General features: G+C 32.2%; 2 protein-coding genes across 3 annotated transcripts; both read left to right on the forward strand.

Moving 5' to 3' along the window:
* Positions 1-10,838: 10,838 nt before the first annotated feature.
* On the forward strand, positions 10,839-13,303 carry LOC117912186 (chorismate mutase 2). Its single transcript, XM_034826686.1, has 5 exons — positions 10,839-11,179; positions 11,623-11,709; positions 11,790-11,933; positions 12,297-12,389; positions 12,861-13,303. Exons 1-5 carry the CDS (start codon positions 10,991-10,993, stop codon positions 13,092-13,094), a joined length of 747 nt encoding a protein of 248 aa, XP_034682577.1. The 5' UTR covers positions 10,839-10,990; the 3' UTR covers positions 13,095-13,303.
* A 410-nt stretch (positions 13,304-13,713) lies between these two features.
* Positions 13,714-27,476, forward strand: LOC117912797 (DNA-directed RNA polymerases IV and V subunit 2). Of its 2 annotated transcripts, XM_034827513.1 has the most exons (9): positions 13,714-13,798; positions 14,000-14,169; positions 15,194-15,679; positions 16,644-16,859; positions 18,904-19,796; positions 20,826-21,117; positions 23,934-24,881; positions 25,179-25,450; positions 26,804-27,476. In XM_034827513.1, exons 3-9 carry the CDS (start codon positions 15,206-15,208, stop codon positions 27,303-27,305), a joined length of 3,597 nt encoding a protein of 1,198 aa, XP_034683404.1. In that variant the 5' UTR covers positions 13,714-13,798; positions 14,000-14,169; positions 15,194-15,205; the 3' UTR covers positions 27,306-27,476. The 2 variants fall into 2 exon arrangements, with proteins under 2 accessions (XP_034683404.1, XP_034683403.1); XM_034827512.1 differs by lacking the exon at positions 13,714-13,798 and having other exon boundaries at positions 13,913-14,169.
* Positions 27,477-27,799: the final 323 nt, after the last annotated feature.

Raw genomic sequence — 27,799 nt, forward strand, 5'->3', positions numbered from 1 at the left:
TCTAGTGACAATCAATTCTTGTTGCTTGAAGACAGTTCTTCAAGTGATTCAAATAGTTATTCCCAGTCTTCATGTGATTGTGTAGAAAATTGTCTTTGTCAAATCCACCAAGTTAACATGATATCTAGTGAAAATAATTTTCTCATAGAAATCATAGAAATAAAAAAGAATACTTTAAAAAATTCTTAGAAATTCAAAAACAAAGTAATCAAAAGAGTCTAGAAAATAATAATAACTACAGTCTAAAAACTGTGTTAGACAAATTTTCTAATAAACCTAAGTCAATAGGAATACATGATCTACAACATGAAATAAGTGAAATCAAACTTCAAATCAACACTATGCTCGTTCAAAATGAAGATTTAGATTTAAGACTGAAAGTCTTAGAAAAATGAAAAGGTCAAATTAAAGAATCAAAAGAAGAAGAACAGTTGGAAGAAGGAGAATCTTCTCAACTATTTGTGAATACTATTACAAAAATGATTAGACAAAAATGGCATATCAAAATAAGACTTTTTTATCAAACCTGATTTTTCAAAAAACATTATCGCATTAGTTGATTCTAGTGCTGATATTAATTGTATTCAAGAAGGATTGATTCCCTCAGAATACTTTGAAAAAACTCTACAAAGAGTTGTTGGTGCAAACAAACAAGCTCTTGGTGTAGAATACAAAGTTTCAAATGTTCATGTTTGTTATAAAATTTCTCTTCTTCTTGTAAAAGATATGAACAAAGAAATGATTTTAGGAACACCTTTCTTAAGCCTTCTATATCCTTTAACTGTTGATAAAGAAGGAATCAAAACCATTTATGAAAACCAATAAATTTGTTTCTATTTTCTAAAGGCTCCAGAAATAAAAGAATTAAATTTTGTAGACAAGCAGGTTAATTTAATTCAAAAGAAAAAAAACAACAAATCAAATTTCTAGGAAAAGAAATTCATCATAAAAACTAGAAGAAAATATTTTAAACAAAGAAATTCAAATCAAAGTTGAAAAGATTAAAAACCAAATTGAACAGGATTTATGTTCTTCTATTCCTAATGCCTTTTGGAATAGAAAAAAACATAAAGTTTCTTTGCCCTATGTGGAAGGATTTGATGAAAGTCAAATACCTACCAAGGCAAGACCTATTCAAATGAATACTCAGTTACTTGAGTACTGCAAAAAGGAAATAAAAGATTTATTAAACAAAAATCTAATTAGAAAGAGCCAATCTCCTTGGAGTTGTGCTGCTTTCTATGTTCAAAAGCCTTCAGAAATTGAAAGAGGTGCCCCTAGACTTGTTATTAATCACAAGCCTTTAAATAAGGTTCTCAAATGGATAAGATATCCTATACCTAACAAAAGAGACCTTATTGGCCGCCTTCATAATGCTTCAATTTTCTCAAAATTTGACATGAAGTCTGGATTTTGGCAAATTCAACTTCATGAGAAAGATAGATACAAAATTGCATTCACTGTTCCATTTGGGCATTATGAATAGAATGTGATGCCTTTTGGTTTGAAAAATGCTCCATTAGAGTTTCAAAATATAATGAATGACATTTTCAATCCCTATACTAATTTCTCCCTAGCATATATTGATGATGTTCTTATATTTTCAAATTCTTTGGATCAACATTTCAAACACTTATAAACTTTTCAAAAAATTGTTAAAGAAAATGGTCTTATTATTTCTGCCCCTAAGATCAAACTGTTCCAAACTAAGATTAGATTTCTAGGATTTGAAATCTACCAAGGTACCATAAAGCCCATTCAAAGATCAATAGAATTTGAAAGTAAGTTCCCTGGTGAGATCAAAGACAAAACTCAGCTTCAAAGGTTCATAGGAAGTCTAAACTATGTGTTAGACTTTTATCCCAACCTTAGAACCACAATCAAATCTTTGTTTGCTAGGCTTAAGAAAACTCCAAAGCCTTGGACACAGGAACACACAGACATAGTCAAACTAGTCAAAATTTAGGTTAAGAGTCGTCCTTGTTTAGGAATCCTCCACCCGGATGCCTTTCCTATCATAGAGACAGATGCCTCTAATTTAGGATATGATGGTATACTTAAACAAGATTTTCAAAACAAAATCTCCGTTATTCGATTTCATTCAGGAATATGGAGTGGACCACAAGAGAACTATTCAACAATCAAAAAAGAAATTCTAGCCATTATCTTATGCATTCAAAAATTTCAAGAAGATGTTTTTAACAAAAAATTCCTTCTTCTTGTAAAAGATATGAACAAAGAAATGATTTTAGGAACACCTTTCCTAAGCCTTCTATATCTTTTAACTTTTGATAAAGAAGGAATAAAAACCATTTAAGATAAGTTATCTCATCACTTATCATATTTTATATTCAACCAAATATGAGATATGTTAAGAGATAAGTTATACATATCACATGTATCAAAATTTTATTTTATTTTATCAACTTTTTATTTTTTTATAATATACTCATTTTACAAAATATTTTTTTTATTATAAATTAAATTTATGATTAAAAAAGAAAAACTAAAAAAATATTTATAAAATAATATTAATATATTATATATAAATTATATATATATATATATATATATATATTAAATAACACAATATTAAAAAAATATAAAGTTTAAATATTTTAATCATAAATATTGTTAAACATAACAAAATTTTCATTTTTGTAAAGATAGAAAATATTTGAATGTGATATAGTTTTTATTTTAAACATTGAAAATAATATATTTCATATTATTATTATTTTTTATTTGGTAAATCAAATATAAATATAAATAATATGACATATTCCATTAAATAGGCTACCTTAAAATATTATGTCCATTCAATATATATATATATATATATATTGTGAAACCAAGGTTTGATTAATCTTGATTTTGATGACAACAAAACAAGGTTTAGATCTAATGATCATATTTCAAGTGTGATTAGGTAAGACGACTTCCAAAGTGGCAATCCAAAGACAAATCAAGTCAAGGAGAAATCATGAAGAAGAAGACCACCTCAAAGAGAAGAGTTTTTCAAGACCAAAGCTTCTTAAGATCTCTTTGCAAGGTTGTTGGTGCACTAGGACTTTCATGCATTTCATTCTTTATTTATGCACTAAAATCATCCAAGAGTAATATTGTTTTAAATATATTAAGAATTTGATGATTTCATGTTTTCAACTAAAACCTTGTGTTAAATGATTTTCAAACTTGTGTTAAAAGGTTTTAAGTTGAAAAAGGTTGAGTGTTGAGCCAAAAAATGGCTCAACCGGTTCAACCGGTCGACCGGTTGTGCTCGTCCGGTCGAGGACCGGTTGAGGGAGGCTAAAAAGTTTATCTCTCTCCCAGTGGCCTTCTCTTCCCGGTCAAGGTTGAACCTCAACCAGTTGAGGTCCGGTTGAGACCCAACGGTCACTTTTCCTAATGGCTAGTCAATCGGTCGAGCTAGGTCGAACCCCCAACGGCTAGTTTGACTTTTTTTCTTCTATAAAAAGGTTCCAAACTTCATTGTTTCAAGAGCTTAACCTTCCCAAATCATTCTTGAATATATTTGAGTTTTGGAAGAGTGTTTTTGAGTGCACCATTGTTTCATAACTTGCATATCTTTAGTGCACCATTCAATCCTAGTTTTTTTTGTATTTTTGAGCCTAAAGTTCTATTACTAGGATTTTTGTGAGATCAATCTTTGTATATCTTTGAGAGGAATTTTCTTAAGTGAGGGGTATCACTTAAGAGGTTGTTCAATAGTGGGATAACTTTTGAGAAGTGTAAAGGGTGCTTGGAGCCAAAGTCCAAGATGGTGAATTGGAACCATAATCTAATTGTAAAAAGATTGGAAGCTTGGTTGAAGCTTCAAGATAGTGGAACCCTCACTTGGTTAGGAGGTTGAGGAGAGTGGACGTAGGCAAGGAAGTGTCGAACCACTATAAACTCTCGTGTTTGCACTCTCTCTTCCCTAACTCTTTTAAATTATATGTAATTGTGTTTATTTTGTTTATTATATATTTGCATAGTCTCTTATCTTTGCATAGTTTAAATTTGTGAAAAAGAAACCATCACCCTTTTACCCCTCCTTTAGGGTGATTACCATAGTTTGGATTAGCCTCAAATTCCAAATTCCTAATATATATATATATATATATATATATATATATATCTAAAGATATCCTATCTCATTAAAAACCATATCGTATCAAATGAGATATATAAAATAAGATATACATATCGTATCATATCCCACCTACCAAACATAACTTAAATATTTTCTTAAAATAAAATAAAAAGGTATTACCATGAAAGAAATTAAATAATTTGGATTTTTTTAATTATTAAGTGATATATTAAAGATAAAAATAAATTCACATTAATAATAAATCTATATATAATTTATTTATTATTTGCAACTAAAAATAAAATTGAACTTTATTAAAAACAAAGTTTTTACTATATAATATGCACAATAATAATCTAACAATTTAGTGTCCATTTAGATGTTTTTAAAAGTCAAACATAGTATAACTTCTTTAAATAGAATTGTTATGATGAGTTGCTTTGAAGATTGGATTTCAATTTTTCAATGCCTCTTTAAGTTTAAGAATTATTTTTAAAATTAACATAAATCATGTAAAAAAAAAAGAAGAAATATATTATTAAAAATAATGAAATAATTCTTAAATTGTGAATCTAATTATTTCATGTTTTTTTTTTCTCAAAAACTAATATAAATGTTATTTACCATTTCAAATATTTATATATAAATTTTCAAATAATTTTTTTTTTAATAATGAGGATATTTTTATCAAAATAAGACAAAAAAAAAAGTATTAAGGATTAAATTTCAAAAATTAAGTTTTCACTTACCCTTTTAATCAAATTATCGAAAAAAAAAAAAATTCTTTCAAGGTTTTTCAAGAATTGTATTATTAACAAGAATTATGATTTATATTTACGACCCATGTACTCAAAAGTTTGGGAATTTAAAATATTTTTATAAGATAAATTGAATTTTCCTTTTTATCCGATTATGAAATGGAATCGTCCGACCCATAAAAAATAATAAATTAATTTTGATTTATATATATATTAAGGTCTTTTTTGTGGTGGGGTGGCAGGGGTGGATGTGGCATTGCTTGTTACTTGTTACGCGTTACGTTACATGAGGATATTTTTAGGAACACGTTGCTTACTTCCCCTTTAAGGCTTTAACTACTCCTCTGCGCCACGCCTCCACTCTTTCTTTCTTTCTTTCTTTCTTCCTTGATACTCACAAGCTTGAATCGTGTCCGTTTGGCTTCTCAGAAAATTTTGTTCACCGACCCATATAGACCTTGAATCAGTGAGCGACTCTTTTCTCAGGGGATGCACAACTCTAATGAAGACGGTGATTGGTGAAGAGAACGATGGGAAGAATTAATATAATTTTAAAATTAAATTATATTAATTGTTCCCACCGCTCTCCTCATGAGAAACCGGTTTGTACAAGATAACATTTCTTTGTATTTATTTTTTCTTTTGATTGATTGTGGCTTCTCTCTCGTATCGTATTTTTGTAATCATTTATTACATTTTGTTTAGATTTTTCTTGACCTAAGGTATATAAATTAATTTGATTTAAGTTAGATTTCTTTGAGACAAAATTGAGAAAAAGATAAGGGTTTGTTTGACGATTGTTTTTGAGAATGAAAAACTCTTATCAAGAACAAAAAAATAAGAAAAGAAGTTTAACAATCAGAATCTATTTTTTATTTTCTGTTATTAAAAATAAAAAATAATTATTTTATACGGTTTTCACATATTTTTTTATAAATTTGTTTTATAAATAATTATATAAATATGTAGAATGATTAAAAATATAATATTGAATCTCAAACATATTTTTGTTTTACAAAACATTTGAGGATAATTTTAAAAACTATTTTCAAAAACTATTTTTTAAAAAGTAAAGGTAAGTTATAATAGATTTATTCCTTCTTGATTGATCTTTCTTACATTTTTTTTTTTTTTTGGTATTTGTTGAATATAATTCTTATGAGGATAATATTTATTATATTTTCTTGAATCATTTGTTTCATTTTTTATTGATTTTTTTTTTTTAATGTAAGGTATAGATTTTTATGAGGCAAAATTAAGAAAGAGAAAAAAAATACGTTTTTAATTTTTTTTTTAAGTAAAAGCAATAAATTAATTTGATTTAATTTGGATGTGATGAAATTGAGAAGGAAATAAATTTTGGGCTTATTCATGTAATATAGAGGGAAGGTTACAAAGATGTAAATTTTTTTAAATTTTAATTTTCTTTAAAATATTTAGCATTCTTTAAAATGAAGAACAAAGTTTTTTGTTTTTTTTATTTATAGTTTTTTATTGATTGATTTGGCTTTTCTTTCTTGCATTTTAGAATCATTGCATAAGAGCTTCCTACATTTTTTTAAAATTTTTTTAAAGTAAAAGCAATAAATTAATTTGATTTAATTTGGATGTGATGAAATTGAGAAGGAAATAAATTTTGGGCTTATTCATGTAGTATAGAGGGAAGGTTACAAAGATGTAAATTTTTTTAATTTTTAACTTTCTTTAAAATATTTAGCATTCTTTAAAATGAAGAACAAAGTTTTTTTTATAGTTTTTTATTGATTGATTTGGCTTTTCTTTCTTGATTTAATTTGATTTAATTTAGGATTCATAAGTCCCATTTTCAATAAAATTGGTTGTCATTTTCTCTTCAACAAACCATTTTCCAATTTTCCCTGTTTTTAAAATGTTTTAAAATAAACATGAACTTAATCCCATAATTCCGAATAATGGAGTTAGTGGAATTGATTCATGCCAAATAAAATAGGGTTTTGGTGGAGGCCAAACATCAAATAAATTTTCTTTAAAATAAAAATGGCTTTCAATAAAATGTCATGCATGCTATTGGTGGTTTTTCATCTTGTTTGGTGATATGAGTGACATATTTTGTATTCATTAATTATGCACTAACCCCATTTCTTGATAGCGCATGGTGGCTCGTCACCTAGGTACATATCCACTCCCATTCTAGTAATTCTCTATGCATGTACTGTTTCTCACATGTGCATGATCATTTTCAGTATTAATTGATTTACTCATCAATTGGCATGACAACTTCATTTCATTAGTAGAGACCCGACTTTAGGGACTTAGAGGGGTGCTACGGTCTTTACTGTATCTTCCCGATAAGTAACCTGACCCCCGACCCGATCTCGTTTTTTTACAGATCACCTTTTCCAAAATAAGGAGTCATACTTAAAATTTTCTTTCTTATTTTGTTTACCCTTTAAAAATAAAACAAAAATAAGTGGCGACTCAAAGTCATTTTCTTAATCAATAAAATCATTTTTAAATAAAAATCAAACTCGCCATCGAGTGGAAACGTGTGAGCTGAAATGCGAGGTCCATATTACCATATTAATCCTCTTTTATTATGAACTATGTGCTTATTTAGTTAGCTTTGCCTCCATTTCAACGCTTAGGATTGCCTCATCATTGGATTAGATTTCCTATAAATTCATTTCTTCAAAATTCATTATTTGAATTTCCATACATTTACCTTTCTAAAAAAAATAATAAATTCTATATTAAAAAATAGAACATCTTATAAAAAAGTATAAATTCACTTTATATTTTTAAAATAAAAAAAAAATTCAATACCTCAATTTTAAAATTATTACTTTTTCGATATAAGCTCTAAAAATTGTTATATAGTATGACATTATTGAGTGACATTTGAAGTTAGGGTTATGTTTTCTTATTTTGGTTTGGATGGTTTTTGGGGGATTTTTATAAATATTATTAAAAAAAATAGTTGTTTAAAAAATAAATTAAAAAATATAATATATTTTTATCACTTATTTTATTTTTCAAAGCAAGTATATTAAGGAATAAACGGAAAGAGAAAAGAGCAAGAAAGGCTGTGCTTCCAAAAATATAATATGTTCTAACATATTTATTTCATTTTAATCAATTTTTTTCCATAAGTTATAGTATATTTATTTGTTTTTCACAAAAAAAAAAATTATAAAAAAACAATAAATTAATTTGATTTGAGTGAGATTTGTGTGAGACAAAATTGAGATCTGTTTGGTTGTATGATTTAAAAACAGTTTTTTATTTTTAAAAATAGAAAACTATTTTTAAAAATTTATAATATTGTTTGCCCATTATTCTTTGAAAACAATTTTTTAAAACAAACTAAAATAAATAACAATTTTTAGAGAATAAATAGGAGTTGTTTTCAATAGTTTTTAAAGACAAAAGAAAAATATGAACCGATTTGATTAAGCTTTTTAAAACTTGTTTTTAAAAATTATTTTTAAGTTAAAAAATAAAAAAGCAGTGTTTAAAACACAAGTTTTATAAAACATGGCAAAAATGGGCTTTTATTTTTTTGGAAGTAAAGCTAAGTTTTAACATATTTTTTTTTGGTATTTATTGATTATAGTTTTTATAATAATCATATTTTCTTATATTTTTTTGAGTCACTTGTTTCATTTTTATTGATTTCAAGAAGGAAATGAATTTTGGGTCTTTTCTTATAGGGAGATTGCAAAGATGTAAATTTTTTTAATTTTAATTTTTTTTAAATATTTAGCATTCTTTAAGGTTATGTTTTGTTCCCAAAAAGTACTAAGAAAAATTTTAATAAAAATAATATATAATTCAGATTAATTAAAATTTTATATATTTTCAAATTATTTAATCTTTATATTGAAAAGTGAAAATGAGTTAAATGAGATTGAAATAGCTGTTAAAATAATTTATTGATTTTAAATATATTTTTATTTTTCCTCATTTTTTTCCTTTTATTTTTTTTCTCTCGCATTTTTCCTTTACATTTTCCAAGAACCAAACATAGCTTAATATTTTCAACTTCCTTGAGAATAATATTATTATTCTTTTAAATTCACAATCCCAAATTTAACTTCTTTTTCTATGAAACAAAATTGAAGTTTATTTTATTAAAAAATTTTATATTTTTTTATAAATAAATTAAAAAAAACATAAAGATTTTAAAAGAATTTAAAAAATAAATGCAAAAATATAATATTTTTTTATTACTTGTTTTATTTTTTTGGAATGAATTGATCTCTCGCTTAATGGGTGTTTGATAAACCAACTTAATAACTTAAATAATTTAATAACTATTAAGTTATTAAGTAAATTAAGTATATTTGATAAAATAACTTAATAATATGATTTAAAGTAAAAAATAATTTTAAGTAATAAGTAAAAACAATTAACTTATTCATTCACGTCTTCATTTTATTTTTTTACTTTTATTTATCTTAATTATCTTTACAATTTTTTTTACTACTCCATGATATTCGTCATTTACCCAAGTTATAATTTATGAAACCAAGGTTTGGTTAATCTTGATTTTGATGATAACAAAATAAGGTTTAGTACTAATGATTATATTTCAAATGTGATTAGGCAAGACGATTTTCAAAGTGGTAATCACAAAGACAAATCAAGCCAAGGAGAAATCATGAAGAAGAAGACCACCTCAAAGAGAAGAGTTTTTCAAGACCCAAGCTTCATAAGATCTCTTTATAAGGTTATTGGTGCACTAGGACTTTCATGCATTTCATTCTTTATTTATGCACTAAAATTATTCAAGAATAATATTGTTTTAAATATCTTTAGAATCGGATGATTTCATGTTTTCAACTAAAACCTTGTGTTAAATGATTTTCAAACTTGTGTTAAAAGGTTTTAAGTTGAAAAAGGTTGGGTGTTGAGCCAAAAAGTTTATCTCTCTCCCAATGGCCTTCTCTTCTTGGTCGAGTTAATTCTCTTCCCGGTCGAGGTCCGGTTGAGGACCGGTCGAGGTTCGATTGAGGCTAACGGTCACCTGCCAAGCATTTAATGCTAACGGCTAGTCAACCGGTCGACTCCTAGCTCGACCGGTCGAACCCCCAAACAACTAGTTTGACTTTTCTCTTCTATAAAAAGACTCCAAACTTCATTGTTTAAAGAGCTTAACCTTCCCAAATCTTTCTTGATTATATTTGAGCATTGGAAAAGTATTTTTGAGTGTACCATTATTTCAAAACTTGCATATCTTTAGTGCACCATTCAATCCTAGCTTTTCTTGTATCATTTGAGTTTAAAGTTCTTGTGCTATGATTTTTGAGAGATCATTTTATTTGTAAACCTTTGAAAGGAAGTTTCTCAAGTGTGAGGTATCACTTGAGGGGTTGTTCAAGAGTGGGATATCTCTTGAGAAGTGTAAAGGGTGTTTGAAACCAAAAGTCCAAGAGGGTAAATTGGAATCATAATCTAATTGTATTGCATGAAGGTTTGGTTTGGAAGCCTTTAATTAGTGGAACCTCAAGTTCCGGATTGAAGCTAGAGGAGAGTGGATGTAGGCCGGGTTGCGCCAAACCACTATAAATTCTTGTGTTTACATTATCTCTTTCCTACTTTTTAATTTATATGCAATTGTCTTTATATTGTTTATTATATACTTGCATATAATTGTCTCTTCATTCACATAAGTTTAAATTTGCGAAAAGAGACCATCACCCTATTCACCCCCTCTGAGGTGATTGCCATGGGTTGGATTAACCTAGTATTTCTAACATAATTGATGATGATAAATATATCAATTTAATAATTTAAAATAAATTTTAAATTAATTTTATAAAATAATCTTAATTCTAAAAGTAAAAATTAACTAATAAATTTTAGGTTAATTACTTAAATAAAATTTAACTTTTGAATTAAGTTATTATTACTTGTTAAGGAAGTTAAGGAAGAAAAGGAAAGAGAAAAGCGCAAGGAACACGGTGCCTCCAAAACACACGCTTGCCGTTGCTTCTCCTTAGTCCTAACTACCCAATTTCCGCCAGTCACGCCCACGGCCTATCCTTTTTCGTTCTTTTTTCCTTATTTAAAGCCCCAACCTAATCCTCCTCACAAGTTTGAATTGTGTACGTTTTGGCTGCTGAGAAAATTTTGTTTACTGACCCATATACAAAAAATGGACCTTGAATCAGTGAGAGACTCTTTGATCAGGCAAGAGGATACCATCGTTTTTAGCCTCATTGAGAGGGCCAAATTCCCCATCAATTCTTGGGCCTACTCTCCCCCTCAGAATGGAGTTGATGCTTTTTCTGCCTCCTCTTTCCTTCACTCCTTTGTCAGGGAATCCGAGGCTCTTCACGCTAAGGTACCTCTCTCACACCTTGTTTTTTTTCCTTTCCTTTTGTTTGATTTTCCCCTTGACTTTGTCAATTCTGTTTTAGACTACCATATACTAATTGTAGAAGATGATATAGATTTCAGTTAGGGTTTTCGTTTTCAGTGTTAGTTTGGATAGTGGAATCATGACCCCCTAAACGGGAATTCTCTCCCATCTGCATTTTCTTAATTCTTGAAATGGTTTCTTTGCTTTTCCAGAAATGACTCCAACTCAAATGGGTTTGTGGAGGACTGTCATTTAGGGTTGGCATCCCTTTCAGAGAAACTTAATGGTCTGTTTGGCCATTTTGTTTCCTAAGTTAGGAAATTGTTTTCAAGAATATGTACCAAACAGGCCCTAAATTTCAGAATGTGGCTTTTCTAGTCCTAAATTTTTCAATCTTATATAGAAATTTTGACTGGATGTTACAGGCCGGTAGATATGAGAACCCAGAAGAAAATCCCTTTTTCCCAGATGATTTACCACCTTCAATGGTGCCAACCCATGATTATAAGCAGGTAACACCTCCCACCCGGTTTCTCCTGTCCAAAATCAAAACCTCTGTTCTGTTTTTGTCCACTACTAATCTAAATTATAGGTTTTGCATCCTGCAGGCTCTTCCATTAATGTAAACAAGACTATATGGGATATATACTTAAACAAACTGCTTCCATTGTTTGCTGCTGAGGGCGATGATGGCAACTATGGACTAACTGCAGCTTGTGATCTTGCGTGTTTGCAGGTATATCATAAGTAATAACTTTTTAGTCAATGATTCGGTGTCTTATCTATTCTGTACCATGTTATATCTTAGAAAGAATAAATTGGCTTTTCAAGGTCTTTAATATAGTATTGATGTCTCCTTTTGGAGATGAACATTAGGAGCTTTGGCCATGAGTGGCTTCAGTGGCGGAGCTAGGAATGTGGTCCAAGAGGGACAATGATATATAGTGTAGTGAAAAACCGCTTTCCCTTTAAGAATAAGGACAAGGGTTCAAAGCCCCTATTATAATTTTACCCCTCCTGGGCCTTCACTGGCTCCACCAGTGAGTGGCTTGATTGAGTACCATTACAGTTGTGTGACCTAAATTATTTCTTGCTGCAGGCCATCTCTAGAAGGATTCACTATGGAAAATTCGTGGCCGAGGTTAAATTCAAGGAATCCCCAGAAGAATATGGGCCTGCAATCCATGATCAGGTATTTTTGGTTGATCTAGGAGACTGGAGAGTAGTATCACAAAAGAAAAGAAGGAAATAAAGAAAGAAAGAGTGAGAGTAACTTTTCAAAATGGGAAGGTCACATTGGCAATGATGAAATAAGGAAAGGGAATAGGAAATCAATGTTATTTCTATTCATTGACGTGTTCGATTGTTTTCTAGAATATGAATAAAAATTCATGGTTGCGGAAACCAAATCTCATTCTCACTAGGATTTTGATTTCTCTCTTCTACATGGAATTATGATTCACCCTATCCCCCCAATCCTATTTTCATTCTTATTCCCGCATAAGAGAGGAATCAAAATCCTAATGAGAGTGGGATTTAGTTTCCATATGTTAATTTTATACGCCGGCCAGTAACACTTTTGAGGTGGGTATATTCTGATATTGTACAACAATTTCTTGAATGGAGCAGCAAGTGAGAATGAAACTATTGTGTTGTTTTCCAGGATAGAGCAGGTCTGATGAAAATGTTGACATTTGAGAGAGTAGAAGAGATGGTGAAGAGAAGGGTGGAGAAGAAAACTATGGTTTTTGGACAGGAAGTGAGCCTGAGCAACGATAGCAAAAGCAAAGAAACCTATAAAGTCGATCCCTCCGTGGTTTCTCGGCTGTATGAAGAATGGGTGATGCCACTCACCAAGCAAGTCCAAGTTGAGTATCTTCTTCGCCGGCTTGACTGAAATCCTGGGGAGTAGTTTGTATGCATAATTTTGATCAATTTGATCATCAAGTAATACTTGTTGCAAAATAAAATGCAGTTGATGTATTTGCCAAAAGATATCTCTGTATTTGCTGATGAAGAACCATCAAATTTTATATGAAGATGTATTTAGGCATATGGCATTATATTTGTGTTACAAATATATGAATAAAAAGAAAGTTTCATTACGAATTTTTGCTTCAAGTCTAAGGTTATGTTTGGTTATTGTAAAATTTAAATACGAGAAAAAGAAAACAGTAATAAAAAGTGAAAGAAAAAAAAAAAAAAAACTTTTAGACGTTATTTGAAACTCATTTTATTTATTTTAACTATTTGATGTAAAGATTAAATAATTTAAAAATATATAAATTTTTAATTAATCTTAATTATTATTTTTTTTATATTTTTTTGTAGAACAAAAAAAAAAAAGGGGAAATCATCAAATTTTTTTTAAAATATTTAATTAAAATATCCTAAATTCAATAAAATAAAATAATTTACATTAAAAATTGAAATTGTATTTAATTTGGCATATTCAAAATTTCGATCTATTCTAATATAACAAGATTTCCCATTCTCTCAGGGGCATACTCGTCTTTTTACAAGATTGCCCAAATCAAGTCCCGGAGGGGCCATTCTCGGACGGGCAGACCCACCCCATCGAAGGGCAAAGCAGGAAAAAAGGTGCCACTTCCAATTCAGTCATCTGATTTCATAATTTAACCCCTCAAATTCCATTACTGTTTTACCAAAAGTATACACCTGAGAGGGTGGTACGGTCTTTTCAAATTGTCTGAGTACCATGAATGAAGCGCTCTGGTGCATTGAAGTGCCTCGTCTTCATTGTTCACTCTCACAAAAGCATTTTCTGTTCTCTTCACGCAGAGTGCGTTGTGTGTATGTGAGATACACCGTACGGAGTTACCAACCCTAGGAATTCTGCTCCTCCTTGTGGGCATCAAAGTGTAAACCCTAGAAATTGCAAATAGCAGGGTTTTAGTGTCTTTGGTTGGGAAGTCCTCGTCCAAGTGTAACGCATTTCGGAGAATCTCAATGTAAGCGACTCTTTCTCTACTTTCTCTCTCTAAAATCTGGAATGAAGTGTTTTGTTGTGTTTTTTTATTTTATTTCTGTTTATTTATTTATTTTTTTTTAATGTTTGGTTTGGTTCTCTGAAAAATGAAGAGAAGCCACTTTGAAACATTTTCCTTTGTTTTTTCGTCTCTTGTTTTTGTTTCTCTTTGGCAAAGGATTTGTGCATGTTACCATCTGTTTGGTTATCGGGAAAATAGAGGAAAACGTCTGAAAAATGAAGCTTTTTATTTTTATTTTTTTATTTTTAGGATTTTGCGGTTTTCCGTTTTTTTTTTTTTTTTCTTAATAGCAGAGCCCTAGGCCTGTGAAGAGAATTCATGGTATATTAGAGTATCATAAAGCTTAACCTCTCTGCCTTTATCTCTCTCTCTCTCATATATATATATATATATATATATATATATATATATATATATATATATATATATATATATTATTCTTTCTCTCGTCTGTCTCCCCATCGAAAAGATGCCAAAATATTGTTGGTAATGGTGTTGCTAGCATCTATTTGGTTCCCGGGAAAGTGAAGGGAGGCTTAAAACTAAAACTCATTATAATCATTTTCCTTGCAATTCACACAAATGTTTTCCTGAGAAACAATGGTAGCCTCACAGTCAGTTTAGCGCAAGGGTAGGGAAAGGAAAGTAAAGACATATTTAGCTTCACTTAAAAATGTCTGCTTAATGCTTAGGGTTAATGGGGAGTCCGATGATTCTTAGTAAACAAACAAATTAAAAATCATCCAGACAAATGTTTGGGTTCCAAGAAAATGTAAAAAGCTACTACTTAGGTCCTGTTCAGTTATCTGATTGAATGAGTCATAAAAAGTGTTCTTATTTCTGAGGGAACTAAACAAGTCACAATTGCAGACGGCTGATTTCTTTTCCTCAGATTTTTTTTTTTTACAGAGTTTGGGGTTCAGGTTTATAATGATTCGATATCAATTTGATTCTTTTTCTTTTAATGTTCTTTTTCTCTTAACAGATTTCAACTCTAATGGGGGCATCTGATGCCAAGGGAGATTTGGGCATGAGCAGTAGTATGGGTGAAAAGCTTTCAAATGGAGTCCAAATGGAAATAGATGATGATCTGATGGGCTCAATCGAGATAGACGACTTAAACAAAGAATATTTGAAAACATTTTGCAAAAAGGTTGCGGTATCATTCTTTAATGAGTATGGACTCATTCAGCATCAGATCAACTCCTTCAATGACTTCATCAAAAATGGAATTCAAAGGGTTTTTGATTCTTTTGGCGAGATCCCTGTGGAGCCTGGGTATGACCCATCTAAGAGGGGAGAGGGTGATTGGAGATATGCTTCTGTGAGGTTCGGGAAGGTCACCCTTGAACGGCCGAGGGTATGGGCTGGTGAATCAGATGGTAAGGAGTCCCTGAATTTTTTGCCGAGACATGCACGTCTTCAGAACATGACGTACTCATCTCGGATGAAAGCTCAAGTTCATTTCCAGGTCAATATATGTGATGCATTTTGAGTAATATTTTCAATTTATGTTTAGTTTCTTTACAATTGCCTATTTGTTATGAATGGTGCTGCAGCTTTTGTGCTATAAGCATTTGGCATGCTAACTATAGATAGAAAAGGTGTTGCAGCACAGCCTTGGTACTGAAAATATATGTTTGGTGTAGCCTATAGGCTGTAGTTAATTCAAAGTTAATTGTTGGAGAAGAATGTTTCTTTTTTACCTCCATGACTTGTATACTGGTTTTTTTATACTGCACATTTTTGTGCAACTTGTTCAGTTATATTTTGGAATAGTTAGCACTCTCTTTGTTTTTCAATAGATTTTGTATATTTTGTAAGAATTTATCATCCTTGGTGTAATTATTAATTAACATCAATGTGTTGTTGTTTCTGATAAAAGAAAGCCATATTGTCAACTAGGAACTCAGCTTGAAAAACTATGATATGGAATCGTGTGGTTATCTTGGTGGTAGTTGGTCTCTGGTGCACATAGAACTTCTACATAGAAATTTATAATAACATATGCAATGTTATGCTTTATGACTAAAGCTTATGTATTCAAATAGCGTTCTTTTTCCAGCTTTCAATTGCTCATCCCTTGTATGTTAGTGCAATTGAATGCAGCAAAGTTGGACTTCATATATGCATGTAAACTGAACTTTAATCTTATTATTTTCTTGGTTTTGCACTTAATGTCCTGCCCTTCTGATGTAATGGCTCCATTGCTGTCTGTGGCATTTAATTTATGAACTCTTTAGAAAAGAGTTTTACAGCTGGAAATCTGCAGCTCAACTTTGTAGTTTGGATAATTGCTTGTTTATTTTACTTTAATGTTTCCCTTTCAGTCAATGCTCTCCCATATACAAACAACTTACAGTTTGTTTGAAATAACATCTCTTGAGCTGATAGTTAGAGTTATCTGGGTTTTGTTGCATTCTGTAATCTCTCAGGTATATACTCAGAAACTTGTAAGAAGTGACAAGTACAAAACTGGAAAAGACAACAAGTATGTTGAGAAGAAGGTTATATTTGAAGATAACAGGGACATATTAATTGGGAGGATCCCTGTGATGGTGAAGTCAGAACTATGTTGGATGAATGGTGTCGAGAGAGGTGACTGTGAATTTGATCATGGAGGATATTTTTTGATCAAGGGTGCAGAGAAAGTGAGTATCCAGTTTTAATTTTTGTTCTGTTCGTATCTCTGTGTCTTTTTGTGGGGAGGGGAGGGTTGTTCGGCTCTGTTAATTCAGGGTTGCAATTCTACATGATAAGTCTTTATTGTGGCATGCTGAGGTAATGAAATAAATGTTATAACATTGATGCATATTTTGCTCTATGGAGGAAACTGAATTTCATATTGAGATCATCAAATGTCACCAAAATAGTTTTAGTAATGTCCTTATCCACAGATTAAAGTAGATGGTATCCTTTTGAATTGAATAACAGCATAGGCAGCCTGGTTTCTTTTAAAGCTATTTTGAGCTTCTATTGATTGTTTTTTACTTTTAACTCAAATTGTTGACTTCAGATGTCACTACCACAATCTGAATTTACCTGTTATAATTTTTTATTATTTAAATGATAATACAGCCAGTAATCAGTCTAGTTATTTACTACATTTGGGGTGCATCACCACTGGAGAATCTATTAGCTTCATAATAATTTGGCCAGTTGTACAATTTACTCAGCTTATTACCATGCAGTTAAAAGTTTTAAATTCCTGGACAATCTGGCTTTGCTCTCCCTTTCTTTTCTTTTTTTAAATACCATTTTTTGTTGTAGAATTTATATTAGCTTTCTATTGGACTGTAGGAAGGGTTTATCAATTACATAGTGGTGGATGTGGCTTTTTTTGGAATTGAGCTAGGATTTTTTACTTCACTAGTTAGATTCATAATGGCAGTAACCACTTTTCTAGGTAGTCCTTATATGTCTGATTTGCATAGAAATATTTTGAACTAAATTGTGCCAACTGGAAATTTTTATGGGATGTATTGGTCTATTTCTATTAGTCAACATGTTCACTTCTGGTAAAAGTGAAAGGGGAGTTGCACTTCTGCTTGTCTGCTGCAGTGAGTGATCATTTGTGTCACTGTAGCTTGTTTCAACTCATGCTATTAAAGAAATGCACTATTGTGTTCCCTTTTAATATTTATTGTTTCTTTTGCTTATTTTTCCTTCTATTAGTTTGGGCTAGAACAGGGCCAGCAGATTACCACTTAAATTTAAATTTATTTTATTCCCAGGGTCTAATTTAGCCCTTTCCATAACAGCATAAGCTTTTGTATTAGGTGACATGGTTTTTCCCTAAAGTTAAGTTTGCTTCTGTGAGCCACTCATCTTGGAAATTTGTGTCCTTACATAGGCTTTCTCTCTCTCTCTCTCTCTCTCTCTCACACACACACACACACATATTTTTCAGTTTCTTAAAAAGTTGATTTTGCTTATGATATCCAGTGAGGGTATTATTTTAGAAGAAAATAAAGTTGAAGTTTTTTTTTTTTTTCTGACAAGCTACTCATTTTGGAAATTCTTGTTATTTCATAGTTAGTCTCTCTTTCATCTTTTTTGTGCTTTATAATAGTTGAGGTTGTTTCCACGTGCTATCTTGTGCTGAAAATCCTAGGTGTTACCTCTCTCTCCCATTGTCTTCATTTCTATTTTCATCTATATTTCTTCTCATATGATGTTCTTTGAGAACCTTTCTTTTAAATAAGTTGTAAGTTTATTCCCTATTATTTCACAAAAACCCTGAGTCAACTCATCAAGCATGTGTGATTCCAACAACAGTGGAAAAGCAAAAAAGAGTCCTTCTTCTTCAGAGTTTTGATTGAGGTGCCTGCTTATATTGCATCATAACGCTCGTCTTGGTCATGATTCCATAGCTCACAGTGCTGGGCGAATATGACATTTACACCGTTATTATATTGATATCTTGTATTGTCCTTTTTTCTAAGTTTATTTTCCACATTATTAAACCCTCTAAGACTCTCATAAAAACTTCTTTCATATTTTCTTGGCTTTGCAGTTTTATACATAGCTTGTTCTTGATTTCATTTAGTTATGGCGTTTGGTTCCTTTGAAATGTTAAACATGACTCAAGTGTATGCACGGTTTGATGATTATAGTTGGCTTCTTATTTGCCCTTTTTCCTTTCCCCTGTTTTGTCCAAATAGATCTATGATGTCTATACCATGTTTATTGCAGACATTCATTGCACAAGAACAGATTTGTTTGAAGAGACTGTGGGTTTCCAGTAATCCAACTTGGATGGTTGCATACCGGCCAATCTGGAAAAGGAAAAGAGTATATGTTAAATTAGAACCTCCAAAAGATGAAAATAATAGAGGAGGAGAAAAAGTTCTTACAGTGTATTTTTCATCAACAGAGATTCCCGCTTGGATATTGTTTTTTGCACTTGGTGCATCGTCAGACAAGGAAGTTGTTGATTTGATTGATTTCAACATTGATGATGCTGGTATTTCAAATATTCTTGTTGCATCTATTCATGAAGCGGACAGGGAAGCAGAAAAGAAAGGCATGTACTTCCGTAGACAAGGCAATGCTATCAGTTTTGTAGATAAACTTGTGAAAAGTTGTAAATTTCCTCCTGGAGAGAGTATTCAAGAATGCATTAGCAAGTATTTGTTTCCCAACTTTAGTGGCGTCAAGCAAAAGGCTCGCTTTCTTGGGTATATGGTGAAGTGTCTTCTACAAGCCTATACTGGGCGCAGAAAATGTGATAACAGAGATGATTTCAGAAACAAAAGATTAGAATTGGCTGGTGAGCTGCTTGAGCGAGAGCTTAGAGTGCACATTAGACATGCTGAAAGGCGCATGGTAAAAGCTATGCAGAGAGAACTTTATGGAGATCGTGACCTGCGACCTATTGAAAATTATCTGGATGCCTCCATTATCACCAATGGTCTTTCCAGGGCATTCTCAACTGGGCAATGGTCCCATCCTTTCAAGAGGATGGAAAGGATATCTGGTGTAGTGGCAACTCTTAGACGAACAAATCCCTTGCAGATGACAGCTGACATGAGGAAAACACGTCAGCAGGTCCAATACACAGGAAAGGTTGGGGATGCCAGATACCCGTAAGTAATCTCCTGAACTCACATTAGTCCTTGAATGTCATGTTTATTTGTTTTTTCACATTACAGCTATAACTTTACATTATTTATCTGATTGGTAATTGGTATGTTACTGTCTTATTTTTAATGCATGGACCCAAAAAAAAAAAAACCATACTCCTTTGATGCATGAATCATATGAAAGACTGTTCTGTCAACTTGTATGTCATTTCAGTTCATACCTTGTTGCTTGACCCTTATGATTTCATGATCAGAAATTTTGCTTCTGATTGTTCTCTAGTTCATGAAAAAAATTATTCTAGACTTATGCAAATGATTGGATATTGGTGGCTAATGATATCTGGTCTTTCAATTTCACTCAAAGCACTGGTGTTAGGGTATGGGTTCCGTGTTGGATATGTCATTTTTTCATTGAACGCATACCTGCACCAGATCCCAGCATTTGAAGTTCTCTAATTTATTTATTCATTTATATTTTTTTTGCACATTTGTTCTTGATTTATTGTATGTTAAAATTTTAGATAATTGCATTATTTTTTTGTTGGACGTTGCTTTTAAATGCTTGCATTTTGATCTTTTTGTTTCTTGGATTGAACTTTGAATTATAGTTGATAATATATTGGCTGACGCAAAATGCTTGCATGTCCAAATTTGTAGAATTTAATAAAATGACATGCATCCTAGGCTGCCTCACTTCACTCAAGTGTGTACCTTGGGGTACATGCCTTTGGTTGTGCCTTTTGCCTGGCCCAAGAGACCTTTTCATCCTATGTGTGCCTTGCACCTTTAAGAATTATGGTTTGAACATTGATGAAGTAATTATCTGAAAATACAGGTAAAGATTTACTAATTTTGCATGTTATATACGTTGTGTGTGGTTTCATTGTAAGCATTTGTTTGCATTAACATGAACATAACTGAGAGGGATCTAATTTAATCATTTGGGGGATTTGGTCATTTGACTCTGTTTATTGTTTTGAATGTTTGGCAATGATTGTGCCATCTTATTTTGATGGAATTTGCATGATGCAGACACCCTTCTCACTGGGGGAAGGTTTGCTTTCTCTCTACTCCGGATGGTGAAAATTGTGGGCTTGTAAAAAATTTGGCCATTACAGGACTTGTCTCAACAGAGGTATTGGATCCATTGGTTGATAAATTGTTTGATTGTGGAATGGAGAAACTGGTAGATGATACCTCTACCAAGCTGTCTGGAAAGAATAAAGTTTTTCTGGATGGTGACTGGGTTGGAGTATGCGAAGATCCCATTTCATTTGTTGTGGAGCTAAGAACTAAACGGCGGCACAAGGAATTGCCTCAACAGGTTCGCTCTTTTCTAATGCATTATGAAGGCTTTTCAGATTCACAATCATCTTTCTTTTATTCACATACCAATTTTGCAAATGTTGTAATGTGGGAAACAGATCAAAAAATGGGCAGGATAAATTTGATGAAACAACTGTTAATATTTTATATGACCTGGTGGCATCAGAAAGTAGATTTAACCCAACTATATCAATCACAAGCATGTGAATTCATCAAAACAAATGATAGTGCAGTCTGTCATAGGCTGCCTCACCTTAGGCATTCTATAGCACAGTTCATAATCTAAATCTAAACCAGCATCTGACAGCCAGGTACCAACAGGCTACCCTGATGGTGAATGCCTTACCTAGTTGGTTTGTTCTCTAATGAATGAGCCATGGGAACATCCTACTGTAACCCTACCTAGGAATCTTGTTCTTTATATTGTTTCACTCTGAATTGATAGAATCTCTGTGGCATCTATTACTCTCTGTTTTTGTCTAATTCACCTTCAAGCAATTAATATTATGTTGTATATGAATGAATATCATATTGTTCTAATTATTCATGCTGATATTAGTTTCTTTATCTTCTTATTAAAATCAATTGTAAGTCATCCATTTTTCCATTTTTCCATTTATTGAGCAAAATAAGTTGCAATGCTAATTAAAAGTGTCTTGTGCAGATAAAAATTCATAAATTTAAGATTTTCTTTGACATGATTAAGGTTGTTAATTTACTGAATTGGACAAACTGGTTCTGGGAGACATCAAGAATCAATTTCTCTTTCCCTTGACTTTAAATCTGCCCAATTTTTGATTGTTTACCTCTTTAAGGCAATTCTCCTTGGGTCTCAATTTAATTTGCTCGTGTTTGTAGTGGTTTTTTTAATTTGTTTATTTTTTATTATCACTCTACTCTTCCTTCTCTATTTAAATTTTGTTTTCTATCCTTTCAGATTAAAATTGCTAAATTAACATATTAATATTTTATAGTTTTGTAGACAATTCCCTCATCATGCATTTCACTTAATAGTTTCTCCAACTGAAGTTGGGTTTAAATCCTTTATACACTTGATATATGAGGTCCCATGCTCTCGCCCTACCATTTTATGACGCAAGGACATTTTGGTGTGGTTTGCCCGTGGCAGTTTTACATTGTAGAATGTGTTTCACAAATTGAGCAGACACATCCACTCTATAGTAACTTTTATGGTAAAAAAGTTCTCTTGCCAGGTTGTTCCCATTATAGTTGTCAAAAACTTATGATACATGATACGAAACAACAATATAATAAAAGACCTTTGATTATTGTTAATAGTTTCTAAGAAAATTTGAATTAATTTTTTTTCTCAAGGAGTTATTATATTCCTTGTATAAAATGTACTTTAAGGTTAGAAATAGATGAAAAAAAGGAAAAGAAGCATTAGAATGATCTATGTGAAGCACTACAAACATGTTGTGAAAGATGCATAGGAAAGATTGAAGCTTAACTGCAAGGATCACTGCAATAAGTATTGGGGAGGCATTATTTGAATGATTTGAATGATGTGGTGAAAATGATTATGATGGAGGCTTCTGCTTAATAAATTGATTTTTCCTGGGGGAGAATGTGACGAGTTTGGAAAGTTAGTACTTTGAAGATAACACAAATTACACATCCATTGTTTATTCAAGCATATTTGACTAGTTGAAAATTGTAACTAAAATTTTTGTTGGAAATGAAATATTTTTTTGTGGATTTTATGATGGATCTATGCCATAAAGTGCCATAGTTTGTTAGTTTGATTTTGTTATGTTTAATGTTTTCATATGCATGATATTGAAGAATGCCTATTTTTAACTCTTTCAACATTATAATCTTTCATGAAATTACTTATCAAAAAAAAAAAAAAAATCTTTCATGAAATTAAATCTTTATTGCTCTATACATCATTCATGCAATTTATATGCTGTTCAAATAGGTATAAATATTTTTTCTGTTTATTTTCTTTTTGTATTTGAAAAAAACAAATCACAAGAGATAGTATGATATTGTACACAATGTGGAAAGGAGAAAAATGATAAATTAATACTATTTTTGAGTTGATAATTTTGGCTCACATAAAAACTATGCAACTTTCTTCATTTCAATAATTGAACCTTGAATAATCAAATGATTGACAAGGTCTCTTATATTGCCAATGTAAGTTGGGTCATGTTAAGGTCTGATCATGGGTTGTTTTGTACACCACTGGAGGTCTTTTCAGAAGTGTGTCATGTTGTGTGCTTTTAAGTATTTAGAAGGATTGCTACAGGTAAAAATGTTGAAGATTGGGGTCTTTCAATCTTAAATTTGAGGGTTGTCTTAAATCAATGTTGAACTCATCATTGGATTTCTTGTGGGAATATTCCTAGCTTGCATTCTTTGCATTCATACTTTGCCCTGTTTCTTTAAAATAAGTTTCTCTAAAATAAGTTTCTTTTCAAAAAAAGGCATATCCCTTTCTCAGTTAGGTTTATAGTTTTGCAGTAATTTCAAAGATATGCAATCTGTGGTATGTTCTAAAATATTCTAGTTGTCTGATTGTCTATCTTAATATATTTAATACTAGCCTCCCCACATTGGTAATTATCTTTCTATGATTGTTTGTGAAGGTTCTCCATTCAAACATTGCTTTTAGACATGGGAATATTGAACACTGTTCCATTTTTAAAGGTTTTAAGCAGTGAAATTATGCTACTTTCTTTTCTTTGGCTCCGACTTACAAGGTTGGCTTTTCTAAGATTTTTTATATTGATGAATTCACTTATTTGTTGCTTTTTTAACATCTTTAGTAATGATATTCTCTCATAGGTGGAAATCAAAAGAGACGAACAACAAGGAGAAGTTCGCATTTTTTCTGACGCTGGAAGGATTCTACGTCCTCTCTTAGTAGTTGAGAATTTAAAAAAGGTTAAAACATTTAAAGGGGATGATTTTACTTTCCAGTCTCTTTTGGACAAGGGAATCGTGGAGCTCATTGGAGCTGAGGAAGAAGAAGATTGCTCTACAGCATGGGGCATTAAATACCTCTTAAAGGGACATGATGACCCACCGGTGAAATACACACATTGTGAACTTGATATGTCTTTTTTATTAGGGTTAAGTTGTGGAATAATCCCTTATGCAAATCATGACCATGCAAGGAGAGTACTATACCAGTCTGAGAAGCACTCTCAACAGGCTATTGGTTTTTCCACAACGAACCCTAATATTAGAGTGGATACCCTCTCTCACCAACTATACTACCCTCAGAGGCCACTTTTTCGGACAATGATTTCTGATTGTCTGGGAAAACCAGGATATTCAGAAGGTCATAAAGGAATAGTGCCAAGGCCTGAATACTTCAATGGGCAGATTGCTATTGTTGCAGTTAATGTTCACCTGGGGTACAACCAAGAGGACTCATTGGTAATGAACCGGGCTTCATTAGAGCGTGGTATGTTTCGTTCAGAGCACATAAGAAGTTATAAATCTGAGGTCGACAATAATGAATCATTGGACAAAAAACGAAAGTCCGAGGACTCTGTACATTTTGGAAAGATGCAGAGTAAAATTGGACGTGTTGACAGCCTTGATGATGATGGTTTTCCATTCATCGGTGCAAACCTGCAGAATGGTGATATTGTCATTGGAAGGTGTGCAGAATCTGGGGTTGATCACAGCATAAAACTGAAGCATACTGAGAGGGGCATGGTTCAAAAGGTTGTGGTGTCAGCAAATGATGATGGAAAGAATTTTGCTGTAGTATCTCTGAGACAGGTAATTTCAGTATATCATTCAAGTTAATATCCCTTTACATGCATCTAGGAGCACTAGCTTGTCCATGCACACTAGCATAATTTGTCATACACAGAATATGGCCTGTGGAGGATGGCATTTAGAGTTAGATGATGCAAAAGCACAAATCATACATGGGATGCTAGCAATTTTGTTAGATGTGCGTAAGACATAGTGCTGGATAAAATTTTATTGATTTGCTGTTATGCTTTTCTAAAGTTGACACACCGTAAGAGAAAGTTACCATTCATGAACCATATTCCTGACCCTTTTTTGCAGGTCCGAACTCCATGCCTTGGAGACAAGTTCTCAAGCATGCATGGGCAAAAGGGTGTTCTGGGGTTTCTAGAGTCCCAGGAGAACTTCCCTTTCACAATACAAGGAATAGTTCCAGATATTGTAATAAACCCACATGCATTTCCTTCACGTCAGACTCCTGGTCAATTGCTAGAGGCTGCTTTGGGAAAGGGGATTGCCTGTGGTGGTTTGCTGAGACATGCCACCCCTTTCTCCACCCTCTCTGTGGATGCAATAGCAGATCAACTTCACAGGTAAATTTGCTGCTATATAAAGCTTCATTGTTTATATGCATAAATCAAAATGTATATTTTCCTTGGATTTGTCGTCTATTGCAGTTCATTTTATTAGAAAAGCCTGGTGTTATACAAAATCAGGAGATGCCTGTCTCTACCATTCATTTCAAAGCGAAGTGGGCCTTATCCATCAACTTAAAACAAATTTATATAGTTTTTTTTTCCCACTTTAAAGCATTCTTCTACTATCTTGTGGATACCATCCACATATGTGCTTGTGGTATATTTTCATTGTAAGATCCTGCAACATATCACTGCCCAAAACAGAAATGCAGTATGCTGCTATTAATTTGATTTGAATGCCCCAAATTGCTGGTGTACAGTGCAAGAGTTGACTTTAGGCTATCTGCAAAATAGATTAAGTCATGAAAGAAAAGAAGCCAAGAAAGATGGCCGGTAGAGGCTAGTTAGTTTCTTTTAAGATTGTTGCTGTTGTGTGATATAGTAGTCCCTGGATGGTTCTGTTAATGTGTCAGTTCTGGTGTTTCATGTTTGCTGTTCTGTTGGTTTTCTGTGGCTTGATTTGCTAATGTGGTGCATGGTGGTTAGGATGCCTTCTGGATCTATGGTGGTGATCAAGATCTAGAATCTAGAGGTCCCAATTCTTCTACCTAGTTTCTTGTATAAAGGGATCTGTAGCTTACTCTTTATGGGTACCTTTTTCAGAAATAAAAATCCAGAAATTTCCAAATCTAGAGGGAAATCTCTTAGTCTTCCTTTCTTAAACAAGTTATATGGAGTTTGTTTCTGATGTTTAACCTAATTTTTCTAAGAACACAAGTTACCCATTTGTGGTGTCATAAGCATTTCCTTATTTTTATCTTGGAGATGAAACTAGAAATGCATTTGCTTAATAGGTTCCTTTTAAAGAATTAGAACATGGTTTGTCTTCTAGTTTAAGAAGAAATCGAATACACCTTTACTCAGTCATTACTTATGGCCATGACTCGACCGTGCTTGAATGGGTGGGCCACCATGTTTTGGAGGTGGGTGTAGGGAACCTAATTACGGTAATTACTAAAATATTAAGTCGGAAGGAAATTCCGGGTTTCCCTTGTACATGACAGGGCTAAAATCCCAACTTCATGACAACTTTCAGCCACCGGTCAAAAGTGGAGTCACATTGAAAACCTCATTAGATGTTATTTTTGGTGTTAAGATTGGCTGAGCTTAATTACGTCTTGATTAGCTGCTCCATCTCAAACTTACTTTCCATTAAATAACCGATTGCATATGATGAAATTGTACTAGCTCGCATTACATGACTTAAGAAATGATCTTCAAACAGTATGCTTTTCATATGTTTGGCAGGGCTGGATTTTCAAGATGGGGACATGAAAGGGTGTACAATGGACGCACTGGAGAAATGCTTCGCTCACTCATATTTATGGGGCCAACATTCTACCAGCGCCTGATTCACATGGCTGAGGATAAAGTAAAGTTCCGCAACACGGGGCCAGTCCACCCGCTCACCCGTCAGCCAGTGTCGGATCGGAAGCGCTTTGGTGGGATCAAATTTGGGGAGATGGAGCGCGACTGCCTCATTGCTCACGGTGCTGCAGCAAATCTACATGAACGCCTCTTCACCCTCAGCGACTCATCCTATATGCACATCTGTCGGAGATGCAAGAACATATCGAATGTGATCCAGCGTTCTGTGGCGGGTGGGCGGAAGGTAAGGGGCCCGTATTGTCGATACTGCGAGTCTTCTGAGGAAATAGTGAAGGTGAACGTGCCATATGGGGCGAAGTTGTTGTGCCAGGAGCTCTTCAGCATGGGCATATCTTTGAAGTTTGAGACCCAGCTGTGTTAAAGAGTGCAGGCTCTTCAAGTAACCAGTGGAGGACCTAGTTGTAATTACAAGACAAACATTGGTATTATTATGAATGGCATTTTACAAGCTTGGTAGTGTAAATTTTTGTTGGCCCATCGACTATCCTATCTTCATTTCCATGGAAATATAATATATATATTTTTTTTCAAATTATGCTTCACTTTCACTTTCAGTTGAACTCATTTAAGACCAAACAATATTTTAGTCCAAATTTGACCCTAATTTGGTGTTCGTTTTTAAACAATTCATTTATCTAGCCCTTTCTGCATATATAGGCTCCCTTTTCGAGTTTTAAACAAAAATAATATATTTGAAAAAACCCTAGAAAGTGTAGCTCCTGTCAAACTAGTTTATCTTATTCACTCATTTATACATGTGACTTAATATTTTTTTTTCTTTTGATGTTATAAAATGGTAGTTAATAAATATAATTTAAAAATTTTTGAATATAAATTTATAATTGATGACTATGA

Source organism: Vitis riparia, chromosome 4, assembly GCF_004353265.1.
Source record: "Vitis riparia cultivar Riparia Gloire de Montpellier isolate 1030 chromosome 4, EGFV_Vit.rip_1.0, whole genome shotgun sequence".
NCBI lineage: Eukaryota > Viridiplantae > Streptophyta > Magnoliopsida > Vitales > Vitaceae > Vitis > Vitis riparia.